Raw genomic sequence first — 17,813 nt, 5'->3', positions numbered from 1 at the left:
TCCATAAGAGTGGGAAGTTCCAGGGTAAACATTTCACAACTTTTTAAAAGAGTGATTATAGATAATATGCATTACAGATTATGTTTGGTAATAGAATTGACTAGAAAGTTAGGTTAAAATGCCATTTATCAGTCATTGGTTTATGGCTAATATCCTGGAAGAATATGCCGCTGAAAAATATGCAAACTGATGTTGCCTCTGCATTCTCTTACGTGGAAAAGAGTGGAAAGTTACACCCATGGAACTCCTCGCAGACACTTGTGTTTTCTAGGATTTCAGTAGACGATTCGTTTTACCTGGATGTGAATGTGCAAATCTCTTAAGGCTAACAATACATAGAGCAACCACTTTGGAGAGCTAGTTGGCAGTTTCTTATAAAATTAAATGTACATCTCCCTATGACACAGCAGTTCTACTCCTAGGTGTTTACCCAAGAAAAATGAAAAAAAAAAAAAAAAAGTCCATAAAATGACTTGGACAAAAATGTTCATAGAAGGCTTTTTTGCTGTCACCCAAAGCAGGAGCATCCCAAAAATCCATCAACATGAGACTGTACCAAACAAATTGTGCCGTAGTAATGCAGTGGAGGACAACTTAGTAATAAAAAAGAATAAACTACTTATCCCGTAAACAACATGGAAAAATCTTACAGACATTATGCTGAGCGAAAGAAGCTGGGTACAAAGAGTACATGCTGCATAATTCCATTATATGAAGCTCTAGAATAGGCAACACTAATAAATGGTCTTAGAAGTTAGAAGGTGACAAGGATCAACAATAGTTATCTTTGAACAGTGACGGATCTGTGAAACATTTCATAACATGGAGGAACTTGGAAGGCATTATGCTGAGTGAAATTAGTCAGATATAAAAGGACAAATACTGTATAAGACCACCATTATAAGATTTTGAGAAACAGTATAAACTGAGAAGAACACATTCTTTGGTGGTTATGAGAGGGGGGAGGGAGCGAGGGTGGGAGAGGGTTATTTACTGATTAGTTAGTAGATAAGAACTACTTTAGATGAAGGGAAGGACAATACTTAATACAGGGAAGGTCAGCTCAACTGGACTGGACCAAAAGCAAAGAAGTTTCCTGAATAAACTGAATGCTTCGAAGGTCAGCGGAGCAAGGGCGGGGGTTTGGGGACTATGGTTTAAGGGGACTTCTAAGTCCATTGGCATAATAAACTCTATTATGAAAACATTCTGCATCCCACTTTGAAGTGTGGCATCTGGGGTCTTAAATGCTAACAAGCGGCCATCTAAGATGCATCAATTGGTCTCAACCCACCTGGATCAAAGGAGAATGAAGAACACCAAGGTCACATGATAACTATGAGCCCAAGAGACAGAAAGGGCCACATGAACCAGAGACTTACATCATCCTGAGACCAGAAGAACTAGATGGTGCCTGGCCACAACTGATGACTGCCCTGACAGGGAGCACAGCAGAGAACCCCTGAGGGAGCAGGCGAACAGTGAGATGCAGACCCCAAATTCTCATAAAAAGACCAGACTTAATTGTCTGACTGAGACTAGAAGAATCCCGGAGGTCATGGTCCCCAAACCTTCTGTTGGCCCAGGACAGGAACCATTCCCGAAGATAACTGATCAGACATGGAAGGGACTGGACAATGGGTTGGAGAGAGATGCTGATGAAGAGTGAGCTACTTGTATCAGGTGGACACTTGAGACTGTGTTGGCATCTCCTGACTGGAGGGGAGATGGGAGGGTAGAGAGGGTTAGAAACTGGCAAAATCGTCATGAAAGGAGAGAGTGGAAGGAGGAGCGGGCTGACTCATTAGGGGGAGAGTAAGTGGGAGTGTGGAATAAGGCGTATATAAGCTTGTATGTGACAGACTGACTTGATTTGTAAACTTTCACTTAAAGCACAATAAAAATTATTTTTAAAAAATAGTTACCTTTGAGTGGTGTGATTATGAGAGATTTTCAAGGTCTACTTTGTTGATATTAGCAGCTGTTGAGCTGGCACCCTACTCATGACAACCCCATGTGTAACAGAAGGAAATGCTACCTGGCCCTGCCCATCCCTACGATTGGTAGCGGATCAGACCATTGTGAGGGTTTTCATTGGCTAGTTTTTGGAAGTAGATCTCCAGGCCTTTCTAGCAACATATAAACCATCCTGATAGGTAGGGAGATGCACGTGAAGTGCACTGGCCAGGAGTCAAACCTGGGCCTTCTACATGGAAGGTGTGAATTCTACCACTGAACCACTGCTGCCCCCAAGGTCTACTTTAAAAAGAAAAAAATTGCCGTTGCGTTGATTTCAACTCATAGGTCTACTTTGGGCCTATGTGTATTGTCTAATCTTTTTTTTTTTTTTTTTAAACAATGACCATGAACTTTTTTTTTTCTTTTAGTTTATCTTTATTATTGTACTTTAGATGAAAGTTTACGGAACAAACTAGCATCTCATTAAACAGTTAGTACACATTTTTTTTGGCGACATTGCCTGCCAACCACAGGACATGTCAACACTCTTCCTTTTCCACCTTGGGTTTCCTATTACCAGCTTTCCTGTCCCCTCCAGCCTTCTAGTCCTTGCTTCTGGCTGGTGTGCCCCTTTAGTCTTGTTTTGTTTTATGGGCCTGTCCAATCTTTGGCTGAAGGGGGTACCTCTGAATTATTTTTATAATAAAAAGCTTTTTAAATTTTGGGGAAAAGGTAATTCTCTTTTTGGTTTAAATTTACTGTTTTTAATATTATATTGGTCATATTTTTCCACACTGTACGTGGCCATATTTTAAAATGTCTCGCTTTCTCTCTGTATATGTATATATACATGTATTCATTTATTATAAGAAGAACTTAAGAAATCCAGTCAAAGTGTAAGGAACCAAGTGTTTTATATATATTAGGTAATATAAGAATATTCCTCTAAGAACTTTTTCTAAAGTGAATCAATTAAATACTGAAATTCATTTGAGTTTTGACAAACATTTTTTAAAAATCAGTTGACTTCTTGTAAAGAGATTAGTTAAATTCAGTGTTAGAAGTGAATTCCTAACCAGTTAGTATACATTATAGGATAGTAACATTGATCAACAACTGAAGGATTTTCAATGGAATAGTTTTTAATATTTTAATAAGAAAAAACTTAGCTAAAAGTGCTTTGTGAAAGCATTTACTTATATTTTCTGAATGTTTAAACTTAGTAATGCTTTAATATAAGAAACTAAATGCTGTTGATCAGAGGAGACTGTCTGAGCTGATTAGAAATATTGATAGGTCTAAAGTGGACCTTGAAAATATTTACAATGTTTATCATTTTAGTCTAAGTTTACTAGTACAGTCACGAGTTGCTTAGTGTCCGCGATAACTTTCTGTGAAGTAGGACATTATGTGATTTGGACTGTGTGGGAACAGCAGCGCTCTGCGGCCGCAGTACCTCCTTTCTGTGCTGGAGCCCTGGATTCTTGTGCCCCAAGCCATGCCTACGTAACGGTAATGGTGGCTGCCCCTCCGCACCGGGAAGCCCCCATCTGTGTGCTTTGGGGGAGGTTGGGAGGGGGGTGCGTGGGCTCAGGGGTGTCAGTCCCAGGTGGCAGGGACTGAGGGTTAGTCCGCCCTCGGCTCCTCCATCCTCCTGTCCTTATGAAACAAACCGCCACCAGGGAGCCCATAGACCTGGGGTGAGTGGGCCTTCAGTCATACATGAACTTCAGTTCTGACTTTGGAGCCTTAAATTCGTAAATGCCCGCCATCGTTGAGCCCAACCCTTTTCTTCTGAAGACCCAGGGAGGTACTTTGTCATGCAACACGCTCATGATAGAACAAAGGTTAGAATCTCAGACCTCTTATTAGTCATTGCTCTATATGGAAGAAAGTAGAGTATAACCTTATGGGACCACGGACCTACAAGCAGTTGGACGTTGCTGGAACAGACGTTATGTGGCACATGAATGTATTTAACAGCTTATATGATGTGGGCAACAAAGTAGGTGCTAGATATAAACAATTGATATGATCATACTACCATGCACCAACTGAATAGCTCTCGTCTAAGTCCTTCAAGTTTTGTTGATATTCTTTATTTTATTTATTTATATAAAGTGTTTTCATAAGACATTGTTTCTGTAATAAGGAGTTAGACCTACAGGGGTTGACGGTGAGGTTTTGGTACTGTTTTGATGCTCTTATAGCCAGAAACCCAGAAATGCCCAAACCCTACCCTGCCGGTTTACTCTCTTTTTCCCTCAGAAGTTATGAGTACAACTCTTCTATAAAGCTGGGTTGGTGGACATAGTTTAGGCTTAAGGCCTAAGTGAAACCCTCTACTTCCCTCCTGACCCCATCTCATCAGAATCTTGAGACTGACATGTTCGGGTGTGTGACCGAGAAGGGTGAAGGGAGAGAACAGGCAACTAATGAATGAACACCAGTTCCCAAGGGAAGCCCTGAATCAGCTTAGCTAACCACTGTATACCGTGAGGGAAGGAGAAGTACAAGAGAATGGCTAGTCTGCCCCAGGGGGTCAGACTGTGCCAGAAGCCCAGGGCACAAAAACAAAGAGACCTTGTGTGGAGTTTGATAGCTTAACACAGTGACTCCACCTACTACCAACTGAAAATGAAACCTATCCCGACTCCATAAATCAGAGTTTTGGACTCTTGAATAATTAGATTTGTAATCTCTCTTACCTTTGAGGAGAACTGGAAAGGAAGTTTTGCAGAAACTTTTACCTAACAGGAAAAGGAGCAAAAGTTCTTTTTATCCTACAACCACAACAAAGTGCTATCTATTTTGGGTATGAAGAAAGACAATGAACAATTCTAATGCTCTCCCAATAGTATAGGCCTCTTTCTGATACAGTGTGGTCTCAGGCATGCAGGTAGCGCCAAGCCATCTGATTAATATATATCATTTTGTACTTCACTGAGGAATGTCATTCAAGAGTCCTTAGGTGGTGCAAACTGTCAAGTGTTTGACTACTATTTGAAAGGTTGGCATTTTGAACCCACCCAGAGGAACCTCGGAAGAAAGGCATGGACATATGCCTTGGACAGATCAGAACCTTGAAAATCCTGTGGAGTACAACTGTACTCTGCACACAAGGGTTTACCGTGAGTCAGAATCAACTTGAAGGCAACAGATTTGGTTTTGGTTTGGTTTGGTAAATGACTCAAAGCTACAAAAGATTTCTGTAACTGCCTGAACTTTATTTTACCTCTGGAGTGAAATAAAATATTTGAATATTTCAAGTCTTATCCTAATAAATGTTAAAATTGTTATAGGAAATTAGAGCTGCTGTTCTTAGGTTAGCAATTTAATTAAGAGAAATGTAGTTTATTTTTATACTTTAATGCTCAAAGGCTTTTAATCACAATGACAAAGTCATAACATACAAATGAGAACCATTTAGACACCTAGACTCACATACTTGGTTATGTGTTTCCCATTGCTCGTAATTCTCTGTAGTATGATATTTACTGTTTGCTTTTATGTACTTTGTTATTAACACGATTGTTAGAATATTTATAATAAACAAATACTCCTCTGTGACTAAATATGATGGACCTTCCTGTTGACTTGCTTCCGTACATGTGATCACTCACTTTGCTTTATGAGGCAGTTATACTGTGTCACATGGGGTCACTATGAGTTGATATCAACTCGCCAGCACCTAACAGCCGTGCTCTACTGTACTGGTGCGGGGAGATGTGTGTGTGAAGATTTCCATGTGGTTTTTTGACCTGGAAATAGGAATTTGGAGAAGCTTTGATCACCTCTTGCAGGCAAAGTGTTAATTTCTGTAAAAAAAAAAAAGTAGAGGTAGCAGATTATGAGCAGAAATGTCCCGTCACAGATCACCTGAAAGATTGTGATGAATGACAGGATTTTCTGGATGGTACACTTCATAGAACAAAGTGTAATTTCTTTGTGACTTCTTTCAATTTCCTATGAAAGTGATTTTATGGTTAGTGAAGAAAGGCTGAAGTGGTTGTATATCAAAAGCTATTTCCATATCTCCCCAGTGTGGCAGCAAATATAGATATGATGGAAATATAGTATATGGACAGTGCTTTTGGTAAGTTGGTCCTTTACATATAGTCAATAAAGCATGGCTCCTAGTAATGAGAGCAAAGTAATAATTTTTAACATTTTCAACACATGACTCCTTAATAATGTCTTAAGCTTTTTTGGCATAATAAAATAAAAGAATTTAGCACCCATTTAGAAAAGAGCCAAATTATTATTTCAAAAGTAGTTGCCTCCTGTGAGCTTGACTTTTAATATAATTTGCTTGACATGCTAGGGGAAGATATGCTTTTGTGTGCTTACTTGAAGATAATACCCCTGTTTTTAACATTCACTTTAGACCTGTGTTGATGTCATTGTCAACTGTAGGCATAGGCCACATGCATTGATTTGTTCCCACTATAAAATCATGTATTTAAACTTTGGAAAGACACCAAAATTACTTTCTTCTGAAACGTTTAATTTTAGAAGTTTTTCGTTGGGCCTAAGTTGAAGTTACAGTCCCAAAGTATGAGTTAATTTACAAACACTTGTAATCACTATATAAATTTAACTCAGATTCTCATCACAGCCCCATAAGTTAGGTATTTTATTTCAGGAATTTTCAACTATACAGAAAATTAGGAAGGATTATATACTGAATACCGTTAGACTCACTGTCTAGGTTCTGCCATTAAGATTTTGTTAACATTTGCTTTATCACATGTCTGGCCATACCTCCGTTCATCTACCAATCTGCCCTATTTTTTAATGCATTTCGAAATAAGTTGTTGACATCTATACACTCTGAGGGTAGGGTTTTTTTTTTTTTTTTTTTTTATCATCCGCATTTTATACTGGGGAGATCTGAGACACAGAGAAGTTAAATGATCTGTTCATGGTCCCACAGCTTTTAAGTGATAGAACTGAGATTTGGACAAAGCCTTTTTTTAACTACTTCCACAGAATGCTAGTTCACATAGTATTAATAGGTGTTACTATTAAAAATAATTTCATGGTCAAATAAATTTGACAAATACTGTATTTCAGTCTTGGAGAGTCACCAGGCATGTTGTTGTAGTACAGAGATGAGGGAACTGAGATACAGGGAGGTGAAATAACTAATTCAAACCAAGAAGTGCTCAGGTACTTAGTGGCAGAAAAGAGATCAGAAAGCAGCCTAGAACCTGAGGGTGGCATTTAGTAGACGCAAAGTATATATTTGGTGAAAAAATGAATAAAAGTGTCCAGTTTTCTTTCCACTACATAGCTACAGATTAGAATTTTTATTTTCAGATTATATGGGTCATTACAGAGTCTATTAACACTTTTTATTTTTACATTAACTTAACCTAACCCTGGTGGCGTAGTGGTTAAGTGCTACAGCTGCTAACCAAAGAGTCAGCGGTTCGAATCCGCCAGGCGCTCCTTGGAAACTCTATGGGGCAGTTCTACTCTGTCCTGTAGGGTTGCTATGAGTCGGAATCAACTCGACAGCACTGGGTTTATGAAATATAGTTGTTAAATACTTTTTTAAAAGTTCTATTGTAACATATAACACAGAAAATTGCATAAAATATAGCTGTGTGATTTAATAAGTAATTTTAAGATACACCAAGTCAAGAAATAAAGCATGGCTGGTATTTCAGAAGCTCCTGTGTGCCCTTTCCTATTGTTGATCCCTTTAATTACTTCCTTTTCTTTTTCTTTTTTTAGCTAATTTAACAGGACATGCAGAGAAGGTGGGGATTGAAAATTTTGAGCTTCTGAAGGTCCTAGGAACTGGAGGTGAGTCTTGGGTTAATTGGTTTTAAGGGAAAAAGTGTACTCATTATTCATGTACCAAAGGATTGATATCCTCAATACAGAAATCAATTAAAATTTAAAAAGCATGGTGAATCCAACAATGGAACTGTCGAAAAACACGAACAGGCCATTCACAGAGGAAGAAACATGAATGGCAAAAATTTAAGGAATTAGCAAAGATTTAGGGAAACCAAGAACTCTTACCTTGCGTTGTGAATGTGAATTAGTTCAACCTTTACACAGGGCAATTTGACAATATTTATTTAAAAAAAAAAAAAAAAACTGAACAAATCTCTAACATTTATGAACAGCTTGCTATTTGCCAAGTACTCTGTGAAGTGCTTTATGTTGATTGACTCATTTAATCCTTGTTCAACATTATTGACATCTAATGCACATCATTCGTAGTAATGAAAAACTCAAGACCCTTCCAAACACCCAAGAGTAAGGGTTTAGGTAAGTGGAACGTGGAAACACCATACGATAGAATTGAAATGATTTATGTGTACTAACGTGAAAACTCTTCAAAATGAATAAGTTTCTTTAAAAAGTCTACAGAAAAGAATGTGCAGTATACCATTTCATAATAAAAAAAATATTGTATGAATATATGTCTCCATATATGGGGTCACTATGAGTCGGAATCGACTCGGTGGCAGTAGGTTTTTATGTATATGTATATAGAAAAATCTCTGGGATAGACAGCAGAATGATAACAGTTGTTGTCTCTGGGTGGTAAGATTTTAGATAATCTTGATTTTCTGCTTTATACTTTTCTATGCCTTTTGAATCTTTCTTACCACTGCTCTTGCTGCTGAGGAATCAGGGCAAACTTATGGATTTTTGAGCTGTACCATCACACAGAACCCATGCTTAGAAAAATGTGTTTCATTTAGTGCTCTGCTGTCACCGTTTTGAAATTCTAAATAATTGATGAAGAAGGCACCCTATATTTCATTTTGTACTAAAAAAAAAACCAAAGCCAGTGCTGTCGAATCAATTCTGACTCATAGCGACCCTATAGGACAGAGTAGAGCTGCCCTGTAGAGTTTCCAAGGAGCGCCTGGCGGATTCGAACTGCCGACCCTTTGGTTAGCAGCCATAGCATTTAACCACTAGGGTTTCATTTTGTACTAGGTCCCACAAATTACGTAGCTGGTCCTATGAGGAACATACCTTGTGTCTTTAACTCTCCCCTTGGAATGTGTTGCTTTGTAACTACCACCACTGTGAGAGCTGGCTACTACCATTTTCCTTCCTTTTAGTTAGAAGTGAAAACCTCTCCAGAAAGCTTTTGCCTTTGTCCACCAACAGCAGTTCTATAGATTCTTTCCCTGGCAGTGGAGGGAGAACCTCAGAGGACAGACCATTTTTTCTTCCTGATTAAAGTTTAACTTCACACCCTCTCCAAGTCCTGTATACCTTCCTAGATTTCCAGCCCTTGGCAGAATGGATTGTAGTTGTCCATATTAGGGTTATCTATCCATACCTTTCACCTTGCCAAACCTTCTAGCAGGAGAAAAATCCTTTCCCCTGGCCTTCTACAATCAATCCAAGCCACTACCCTAGCTTCATATGCATATGTGTAAATTCACATACATAAGTTGTCTTTAGGTCATTCAGTAATAAGCTTTTGTTCCTAGGGCTTTGCCATGCAAATCTTCATAACTTCTCTTATTATTTTAGCATCTCATGTGAGAGCTAAACTTTACAGCTACCAGTGAACATGCCCGCAAGATTTTATTCTGTACAATTAACCTGTTTAAAGCACACAGTTCAGTGGTTTTTAGTATATTCAGTGTGCAGCCATCACAAGGAATTAGGAACAAGACATGCTCAAAAAGGACCAAATCAGTTTGAAAAGAACCAGTAGAAATTCTAGAAATGAAAAAAAGAATTCGAATTATAAATTCAGTGGATGGTTTAATAGCAGATAAGGTGTAGCTAAAGAGAGAATTAGTTAATTGGGATATAGATTTGAGGAAAATATGCAGACTATAGAATGGAGAAAAAAGGGATGGCATATATAAAAGAAGATTTAAAAATAGAGACTAGGTAGAGAAGATATAAATATGTTTAATCAGAGTTAAGTCTAATCAGAGTTCCAGAAGGAACTAATAGAATAGGGGAGAAGCACGATTCTAAGAGATAGCAACTAAGGATTTACTAGGATTGATTAAAGGTATGAATCTGTACATTTAGGAAATAAAACAGATGCCAAGCAGGTAAATGAAAATAAATTCTTCATTAAATATATCAGAGAGAAACTGATGAACACCAGAGACAGAGAAATACCATAGAAGAAAACAGAGAAAGTTCTTATTTATACAGGAACAACGAGACGAATAACTGACTTTTCAGCGGCAACAATGGAAGCCATAGGAGAGTGGAATAATATCTGCAAATGCCTAGAGAAAATAACCATCAACCTGGAATTGTATACCCAGGAAAACTGTTTTCCAAGAGTAAGGGCAAAATAGACATTTTCAGATATACAAAACTGTGTTTGCTACCAACAAATCTCAGTAAAAGAATTTCTAAAGGATGCGTTTTAGGGAGAAGAGAATGATCATAGGAGAGTTTCTGGGATACAAAAAGTATTGGTGAACAAAGAAAAAACCTAAACATTATTTAACTGTACAAAATCATAATCATTAAATGTCTAATTTCTGAGGTTATAAAAGAAGACTGCAATATTGAGCAAAAATAGAACATAATTTGAGAGGTGATAAGAATTAGTGTTCGGAGGTAGTGTTCAAATTTTAACATGCACATTAATCTTGAAATTTGTAGATTACTGAACTGTTTGAAAAATAAATAGAAAACCTGAATAGCCCTTGTTATGGATCAAATTGTGTCCCCCGAAAATAAGTGTTGTAAATCCTAACCTCTGTGCCTGTGGTTATAATCCCACTTGGAAATGGGTTATTTTTGTTATGTTAATCAGGAAGGATTAGTATAAGACGTGTCTTGAGTCAATCTCTTTTGAGATATAAAAGAGATTAAACAAGCAAGCAAGCAAACAGAGATGGGAGAAGATAGATACCAAGCCATATGGAGATCTCCAAGGAACCAGGAAACAGAAGTTGAAGAGACAAGGACCTTCCTTCAGAGCTGACAGGGAGAGAAAGCCTTCCTCCAGAACCAGTGCCCTGAATTCAGATTTTTAAACTGTGAGGGGAAACCCTGGTGGCATAGTGGTGAAGTGCTATGGCTGCTGACCAAAAGATCGGCAGTTCGAATCCACCAGGTGCTCCCTGGAAACTGTATGGGGCAGTTCTACTCTGTCCTATAGAGTCGCTGTGAGTCAAAATTGACTGGATGGCAGTGGGTAAACTGTGAGAAAATTAATTTCTGTTGTGAAAGCCATCTACTTGTGTTACTTCATTTATAGCAGCACTAGATAAATAAGACTGTCCTATAACTATTAGAGAAATCAGGCTTTTAAGTAAAAATATTCCCACCAGGAAAACACTTGACACAGTTGGTTTTGAATGAATTCTGCCAAATTTTCAAGACATAGATAATTCTAATCTTCCACAAACACTTTCAGAGAAAAGAAGAATTGTTTTCCCCAGTTCATTGTATGATGCTTATAAAATCTTGTTATCAAAAATAAGAAAGTGCGAGGAAAAAAAATTGTAGAACGATTTCACACGTGCAAGTTTTTTAATGTCAAATTTATAAAATCAAACCTTGTGTGTATTTTCTTTCAACACATGTAAATACTTTGTCCGTTATCTGCCTCATCTTCAAGTGGTTTGATCACAGGTCTTAAAAACCGTTCTACAAAGGTGAGGAAACAATTTGCCAGTACTGTTTTTCTCTTCCGTTTCATGCTTGTTCACTGTCCTATAATTGGCCTATTGTTAGCCATATAGATACTGCTTTTCCTTTTTGTCATATGACAGTATACTGCTCTTATGAGAAGAGAGAATAATTAAGAAATGTCACTGTAGGTATTTCTATATTTAAAACCACAGTTTTGATGACTAAATGGAGTAGGTGGAAACTTTTAATATGAATATAATAAAATCCCAATTTTTATTCAAAAATTTTACCACTAATCTTTTAGTTTCATTACTTTTAAAGATAATGTCTTTCAGCACTATTTAGGATGATAGAAAAACCTCATCAGATGTCTTTATACATCATGTAAGGATTTCTTTAGAAGTAAAACTGAAAATTCTTCTGAAGAATTGATTTTTTATTATGAACTAGAAAAAAAATGCTATCCCTCAAATGTCATGAAGACTTTGTAGACTATTTTAATATGAAAGATATATTTTTTGATCTCATACTTAAATACGTGTAACATTTTCATGGAAAATCTCACTCTCCAGCGGAGCGTTGATTGTTTTCCTTTTCGGCAACCTTGTGTCCTTTGGTCTGTTACTGATCCGTTGGTCAGTTTACTAAACTGACCGACCAGTTGCCATTGAGTCAACTTTGATTCATGATGACTCGTGTGCTAGAAACCTTGGAATAATTTTTTTAATTTAATTTTTAAATTTTATTTTATTGGAGTAGAATACCTATAACAAAACATCTTTCACTTCACCTGTTTTATGTTTATAATTCAATGACATTAATTTATGTTGCACCATGTAGCATTAACATCACCACTATCCATTTCCAGTTTCTTTCATCAGCCTTAACAGAAGCTCAGTACTTCTTAAGCAATAACTCCCCGTTTCCCCTTTCCACCTGCCTCTGATAACCACTAATAAACTTTGATTTCTATGCATTTACCTATTCTGAATATTTAACATTTGTCCCTTTATGCCTGACTTATTTCACTTACCATAATGTTTTCAAGGTAAGTGAAATAAGTCAGACACAGAGGGGCAAATATCCATGTCATAGCATGTATCAGAACTTCGTTTCTCTTTATGGCTGAATGCTACTCTGTTGTATGTAGGTACCATATTTCATTAATCCATTTACCTGTTGATGGACACTCAGGTTGTTTCCCACCTTTTGGCTGTTGTGAACAGTGCTGCGATGAATGTTGGTGCGTAAGTATCAGTTTGAGTCCATGCTTTGAAGCCTTTTGGGTATATACCTAGGAGCGGGATTGCTGGATTGTTTGTGATTCTGTGTTTACTTTTCAGAGTTCTTACAGAGTTGAGGTTACAGATTTCTGGTTGCTTTTCTTAGTGTTTTTGTGGAATAGTCAGGATCTTAAGACCTGCTCACATTGCCATTTTCCAGAAGTCCCTGAAATAATATTTTGATTCTTCTGTATTTTGGCTTTTTATTTCTGATTTGTCACAAAATCCTATATAATTTTTCCCCCCAGATGACTTTTAGATTTACGTTTTCTCTTCTGTTCCTACTGCCATCATTCGTATTACCTTATACATGGATTGCTGCAGGATTTTCTTAACTGGTCTGCTTTTGTGCAGGCTTTTCTTATATTTTATTTATTTTGTACATATAATATGCAGTCTTATTAAAATACATTATTGTGCAGTTCTTCCGTTTTAGAACCTGTAAAAAATTCCCTTTTTTCAGTTATTAGTAAAATCCAAATTCCTGCCTTGCTTTCAAGCTTAACTCATTTCTCCTTTTTTTTTCTCCAGTCACCCCAATATTCCGCCTACTTTCTAGTCCAAATGATTTTCTTTGACTCCCCTACAATTATGTGTACTTTCCTATCCTCTGATGCCCTGCTTATCTTGTTTCTTCATCTGTAGTGCTCCTCCTCTTTCCAGCTGTCTAAAACCTGCCCAGATGACTTTGTTCTCTGTATTGCCGCACTCAGAGTTCTTCATAGAGAACAGAGCACTCGGCTGTTCTCAGAATTGGTCATTCATATCTGCCACTTCTAGAGTGTAAATTCTTAAGATCATCCTTAATGTTTTTCCAAACCTACAGCTCTGTCCTCTTCCCAGAGTCCAGCACAGGATGAGGTGTATTTATAGTCTAACAAGTATCGTATTTATGTTCTAGTTTTTTTTTTTCTCTGGTGTTGTTCTTCAGATTAATACTGCTGTCAGCTCTAGGAAATGTCTTTGATTTATGTTTTAGGATTACTTTGTTTCATGATGAGGGTTATTTGTGGGAATGATGATTCTGTTTGGGTTTCTCTCATCTTTCTTGCGGCCTTTCTTTTAACCTTTTGTACTGTCTTTCTTATATCTGTTTGAGTATAGGGGAAGAAAAAAGTCTTTAAATGCACCTGTTGTGCGCATTATTGGTAATTCTGATACTTAATGAAGTAGAGCGTGAAGGTATCAGCAAAAGACTTTAGTAGTCTCTTTGAATTTCCTTTATTCATCATATATGATCATGTACTTTGGAGATCTAATGTTGTCTTGTCTCCCCATGACAAAAAAGAAAAATTTGGCCATGTAATTTTAGAGGGTGCAGCTGAATTGATTTGCTCTTCCAACTTGGGCGCTTCCTCAGTTGTGAAGTAGTTGGGTATTGAGGATGACTTAGAAGACCCAGGTTGAACCTTGACACTACCATTGTCTGCTTACGTTTCCCGGGTAAATCACATGAACTCTATGAGCCTGAGTCCCTGTCAGCCTAAGTTAATAATATCTACCTCACAGTGTTGTAGGATTAATGAGGTAATGGATATGAACTGCCAATCACTAGGTAACCATCACTTGTGATTGTTTGTTAAAGAAGGAAGTCCATTTTAAAGCTGTGCCCTAAATGCCCTAAAAATAAATAAATATTATTTATGACTTACTCATAAGGATGGTTATCAGTTATTTCATATAGTCACTAACTCTATTAGCATCTCTAAGAATAATTTCAACTAAAGTGCTGCTTCTATTAATCAAAATTTAACAAATGAAAAAATATCTCAGAATTGAGATGTTAGTAGTTGAAATTTTATAAGCATGTATAAGAGGTTGGGAAACCCTGGTGGCGTAGTGGTTAAGTGCTATGGCTGCTAACCAAAAGGTCGGCAGTTTGAATCCACCAGGTGCTCCTTGGAAACTCTACGGGGCAGTTCTACTCTGTCCTCTAGGGCCGCTATGAGTCGGAATCAACTCGACGGCAGTGGGTTTTTTTGTTGGTATAAGAGGTTGATTTGTACATTGCCTTGAAAATGGTATAACAAATGAAAAGATCCTGTTTCTTATTCTTTATTTTCTTTTGTGAACTTTTCGGGAATTTTAGATTCTGAATTTCCTTTGTTTATTTTAGGTTAGCAGTCTTATGCAAAGATATATATAAACTGAGTAATAGAACATTTAGATTGCCTGATAACAGTAAAAGCTGTACATTTAAGCTGAAAGGAAAAGTAGCCCGGCTTCTGAAAGAGCTAATATAATTAGTTACCAAGTTCTCAGATTAGCTTGACATATAAGTGAATAGCATTTCTTAATATTTCTTGTAAAGCCTAAAGAATGTCCAGCATTAAAGAAATATAACCGCTGAAAAAGTCTTCCTGGTTTCAAGCTTATTTCATGATCTTTCTTAAGTTCAAATTTGATCATGTCATTACTTAAAAACCTTTTAGTTCATTCTCATTGTTCTAGGAATTCATCACTTGTATTTATTGAGAATAAGTCACTGTGCTGGATGCTGGGAATAGAGTAGTGAATATTAAAAACATATATATGATATACATATAAACTTGCAAATTGAGTAATACAGACCTGGTCTTCATTTAATGTAGAATTTTTTTTCTGGGCTTATGAAATTTTGAAGTGCGTGCAGGCAGAATATGGGAATTCAAAGTCCCTTGCCTATGGTAATGTCTACTGAGCAATAACTGTCTGTGCCTACCCTGGTGCCCTCTCAAGAAGGTCACTTTTTCCTTGTCATGTGCATTGTTTTGTTATCTAATCAGCAGTAGATCTTGCAGGTTGTTCTGTGGAAAGTACTTGTTTATCAAGCTCCAGCCTAAAGTGCCATTCTAGAAATCTCGGTGGGGATATGTCTTTGCTCCTGGAAAGTAGTCTCTATTAAAGTATCCCCGACAGCAGAGTCTTTTTTTTTTTTTTTTTTCTAAATCTTTTTACAGCAAACTTTTCAGAAACACATTTCATTTATTAAATAAGACATGCTTCTATTTATTCAGGGTATTTTGCCACTAGAGGGTGCTGGAAATTGCACTAGGCAATTTAAAGACACAGCTGCTTTTTGGTGACATAATAGAAGGAGGAAAGTTTGGTTGAGTCATGCAAAAGACTGTTGTTAAAAGTATGATGACTTAGTCATCATTTGTCATTTTATTCTTTTAGCCGTGTAGAAAGTATCCCTATTAAAATAGTACCTTGAAAAGAATGTATTCATTTAATTGTCAAAATTGCCATTCAAAAAAGTTTATAATTTTATAATTTCACATGTGAGTAGACCCACTACGCCCTATGATTCCCTGTAAGCCTACAGTGTTCATGTAAATCTTAGAGGTTGAATCAAAAGACAATTCCCCAGGAAGGGTTGATTGTGTAAACAAAGTTTTATTTATTATTGATGCCGGCTTAGGTCTGGTGCCCTCTAGCCAAAGCCCAGGACAGGGATTGGGTGCATAGGATTTATTGTGGGAGTGGTCTTAGGAGAAAGAATGAGGGAAGCAGGATCCGGCAGGGGAAGGGCTTAAGCAAGTGTGTAGTCTAAGACGGAGTCTAGATTTAGCTCATGGGAAGTTTTGCAGCAAGAGTGAGGGGACAGGCCTTTTGTATCCCTGTTAGTTGTTGGTTGCAGGCTGCTTGGGTTGGGGCAGGACAGGGAATGGTGGGATGTGACCTCTCAGGTGAGGCAGTTCCTTTTGTACATGGGCCCTTCTCTAGAGAAGAGGACAGCTATCAGCCATTCACAACCAGCACTGAGCACTGGGGGATGGGTGCACCAGCCTGGAAAGGGGATCTTGGTGGGGCACCATCAGCAGCCACTACCGATACTCATACTCATTAAAAAAAAAAAAAAAAAAATTTTTTTTTTTCTCATTGGCACCTGTAATTCAAATCTAAGCACTTAGTTAGGTAAACAGCTTGTTTGTTGAAGGTATATGCAGAAAATTATCTATGAACATGCTTTTTAGTCTCCCTTGCTTTCAGGTTTTCTATATTTTTCTTTTAGTGAGATTTGTTGGTAATCAAGCCATGGCTAGTCGTCTCCCGCTCTACGCTTACAAGAGGCTATAATGTCCTTTGCAGCAGCTTCTTTCCAGATGAACCAGAACTGTTTGGTTTTTAAGTCATTTGGGACCAGGGGTAAGAAATGGCCTGTAAATTCGCTGGATCATCCATACGGAAACAGGAGTTGCCACAGCCACATACATACGTGCCATTAGGAGCAGGCTTAATGTATACAGTGGCTCAGAGCTTTCTCTGAAACTTAGAAAGTGCTGTTCTAAAAGCATCACTATACGATTTATTTTTAATTATTCAAGCTAATGGAATCTGCATAAATGGAATTCAGAGCTAATTAGTCCATTCATTTTTTTATTTTCAACCTTCTTATCTATTAAGTCTTTTACAGGAGCTGCCACCATTCACAAGAAAACGTACTGATTTGTGTCCCCGATTCTTTTCTGCTGGGCAGTTCTTACCGAACATTAAAGTTGCCGACCAAAGGAGTCAAAAGGCCCTGGTTAATTCAAAATCAAAAGTTGATTTAAGTTTAGAGAATACAGATGTTTGTGCACAAAACAAATGGCCCACCCTGGGGCTCTCAGAAGAATTGTTTATTGCCTGTGATTTCGGAAGCTTTTACTGTGTCTCTTTTCTTTATTTTAACATCTGTTTATTTAGTCAAGCGTGTTTTGAGTTCATAGCTTTCCCATATATGTTAGAAGAATAATCTATTTTTAATCAGTTTAACTTTTTTAATGTTAGAAACTTTGTTTTTATGATTTTACATTTTTAGCAACAGTGGCCAACTTAAAAAGTAGTTATGTTCAATGGCTCAGATTCTCCATTTTTATTTTGAGTATATTGAAATCTTTAGTTTTATAGGTATGCAGTTTTTTAATGTTTGAAATGTAGCATGCAATTGAGATACCTGTAGTGTTAAGGACTTTAGAAAGCAATGCTTCTGTTTGATAAATA

The 17,813-nt window shown here is 37.3% G+C and overlaps 1 protein-coding gene across 4 annotated transcripts in view; it reads left to right on the top strand.

The window, feature by feature from the left end:
* The window catches only part of RPS6KA5 (ribosomal protein S6 kinase A5), a 199,889-nt gene that overhangs the window by 58,372 nt on the left and 123,704 nt on the right, over positions 1-17,813 (top strand). For all 4 annotated transcript variants that reach the window (XM_049898426.1, XM_049898424.1, XM_049898423.1 and 1 more), the window contains exon 2: positions 7,702-7,773. Coding sequence is in view for 2 of the 4 variants with exons in the window: in XM_049898423.1 (XP_049754380.1) it covers positions 7,702-7,773 (72 nt within the window). In the remaining 2 variants the exon portion in view is untranslated. The remainder of the gene's footprint in view (positions 1-7,701; positions 7,774-17,813) is intronic.

The sequence above is a fragment of the Elephas maximus genome, chromosome 10, assembly GCF_024166365.1.
Source record: "Elephas maximus indicus isolate mEleMax1 chromosome 10, mEleMax1 primary haplotype, whole genome shotgun sequence".
Taxonomy (NCBI): Eukaryota; Metazoa; Chordata; class Mammalia; order Proboscidea; family Elephantidae; genus Elephas; species Elephas maximus.
This window is presented reverse-complemented; position numbering and strand designations above follow the sequence as displayed.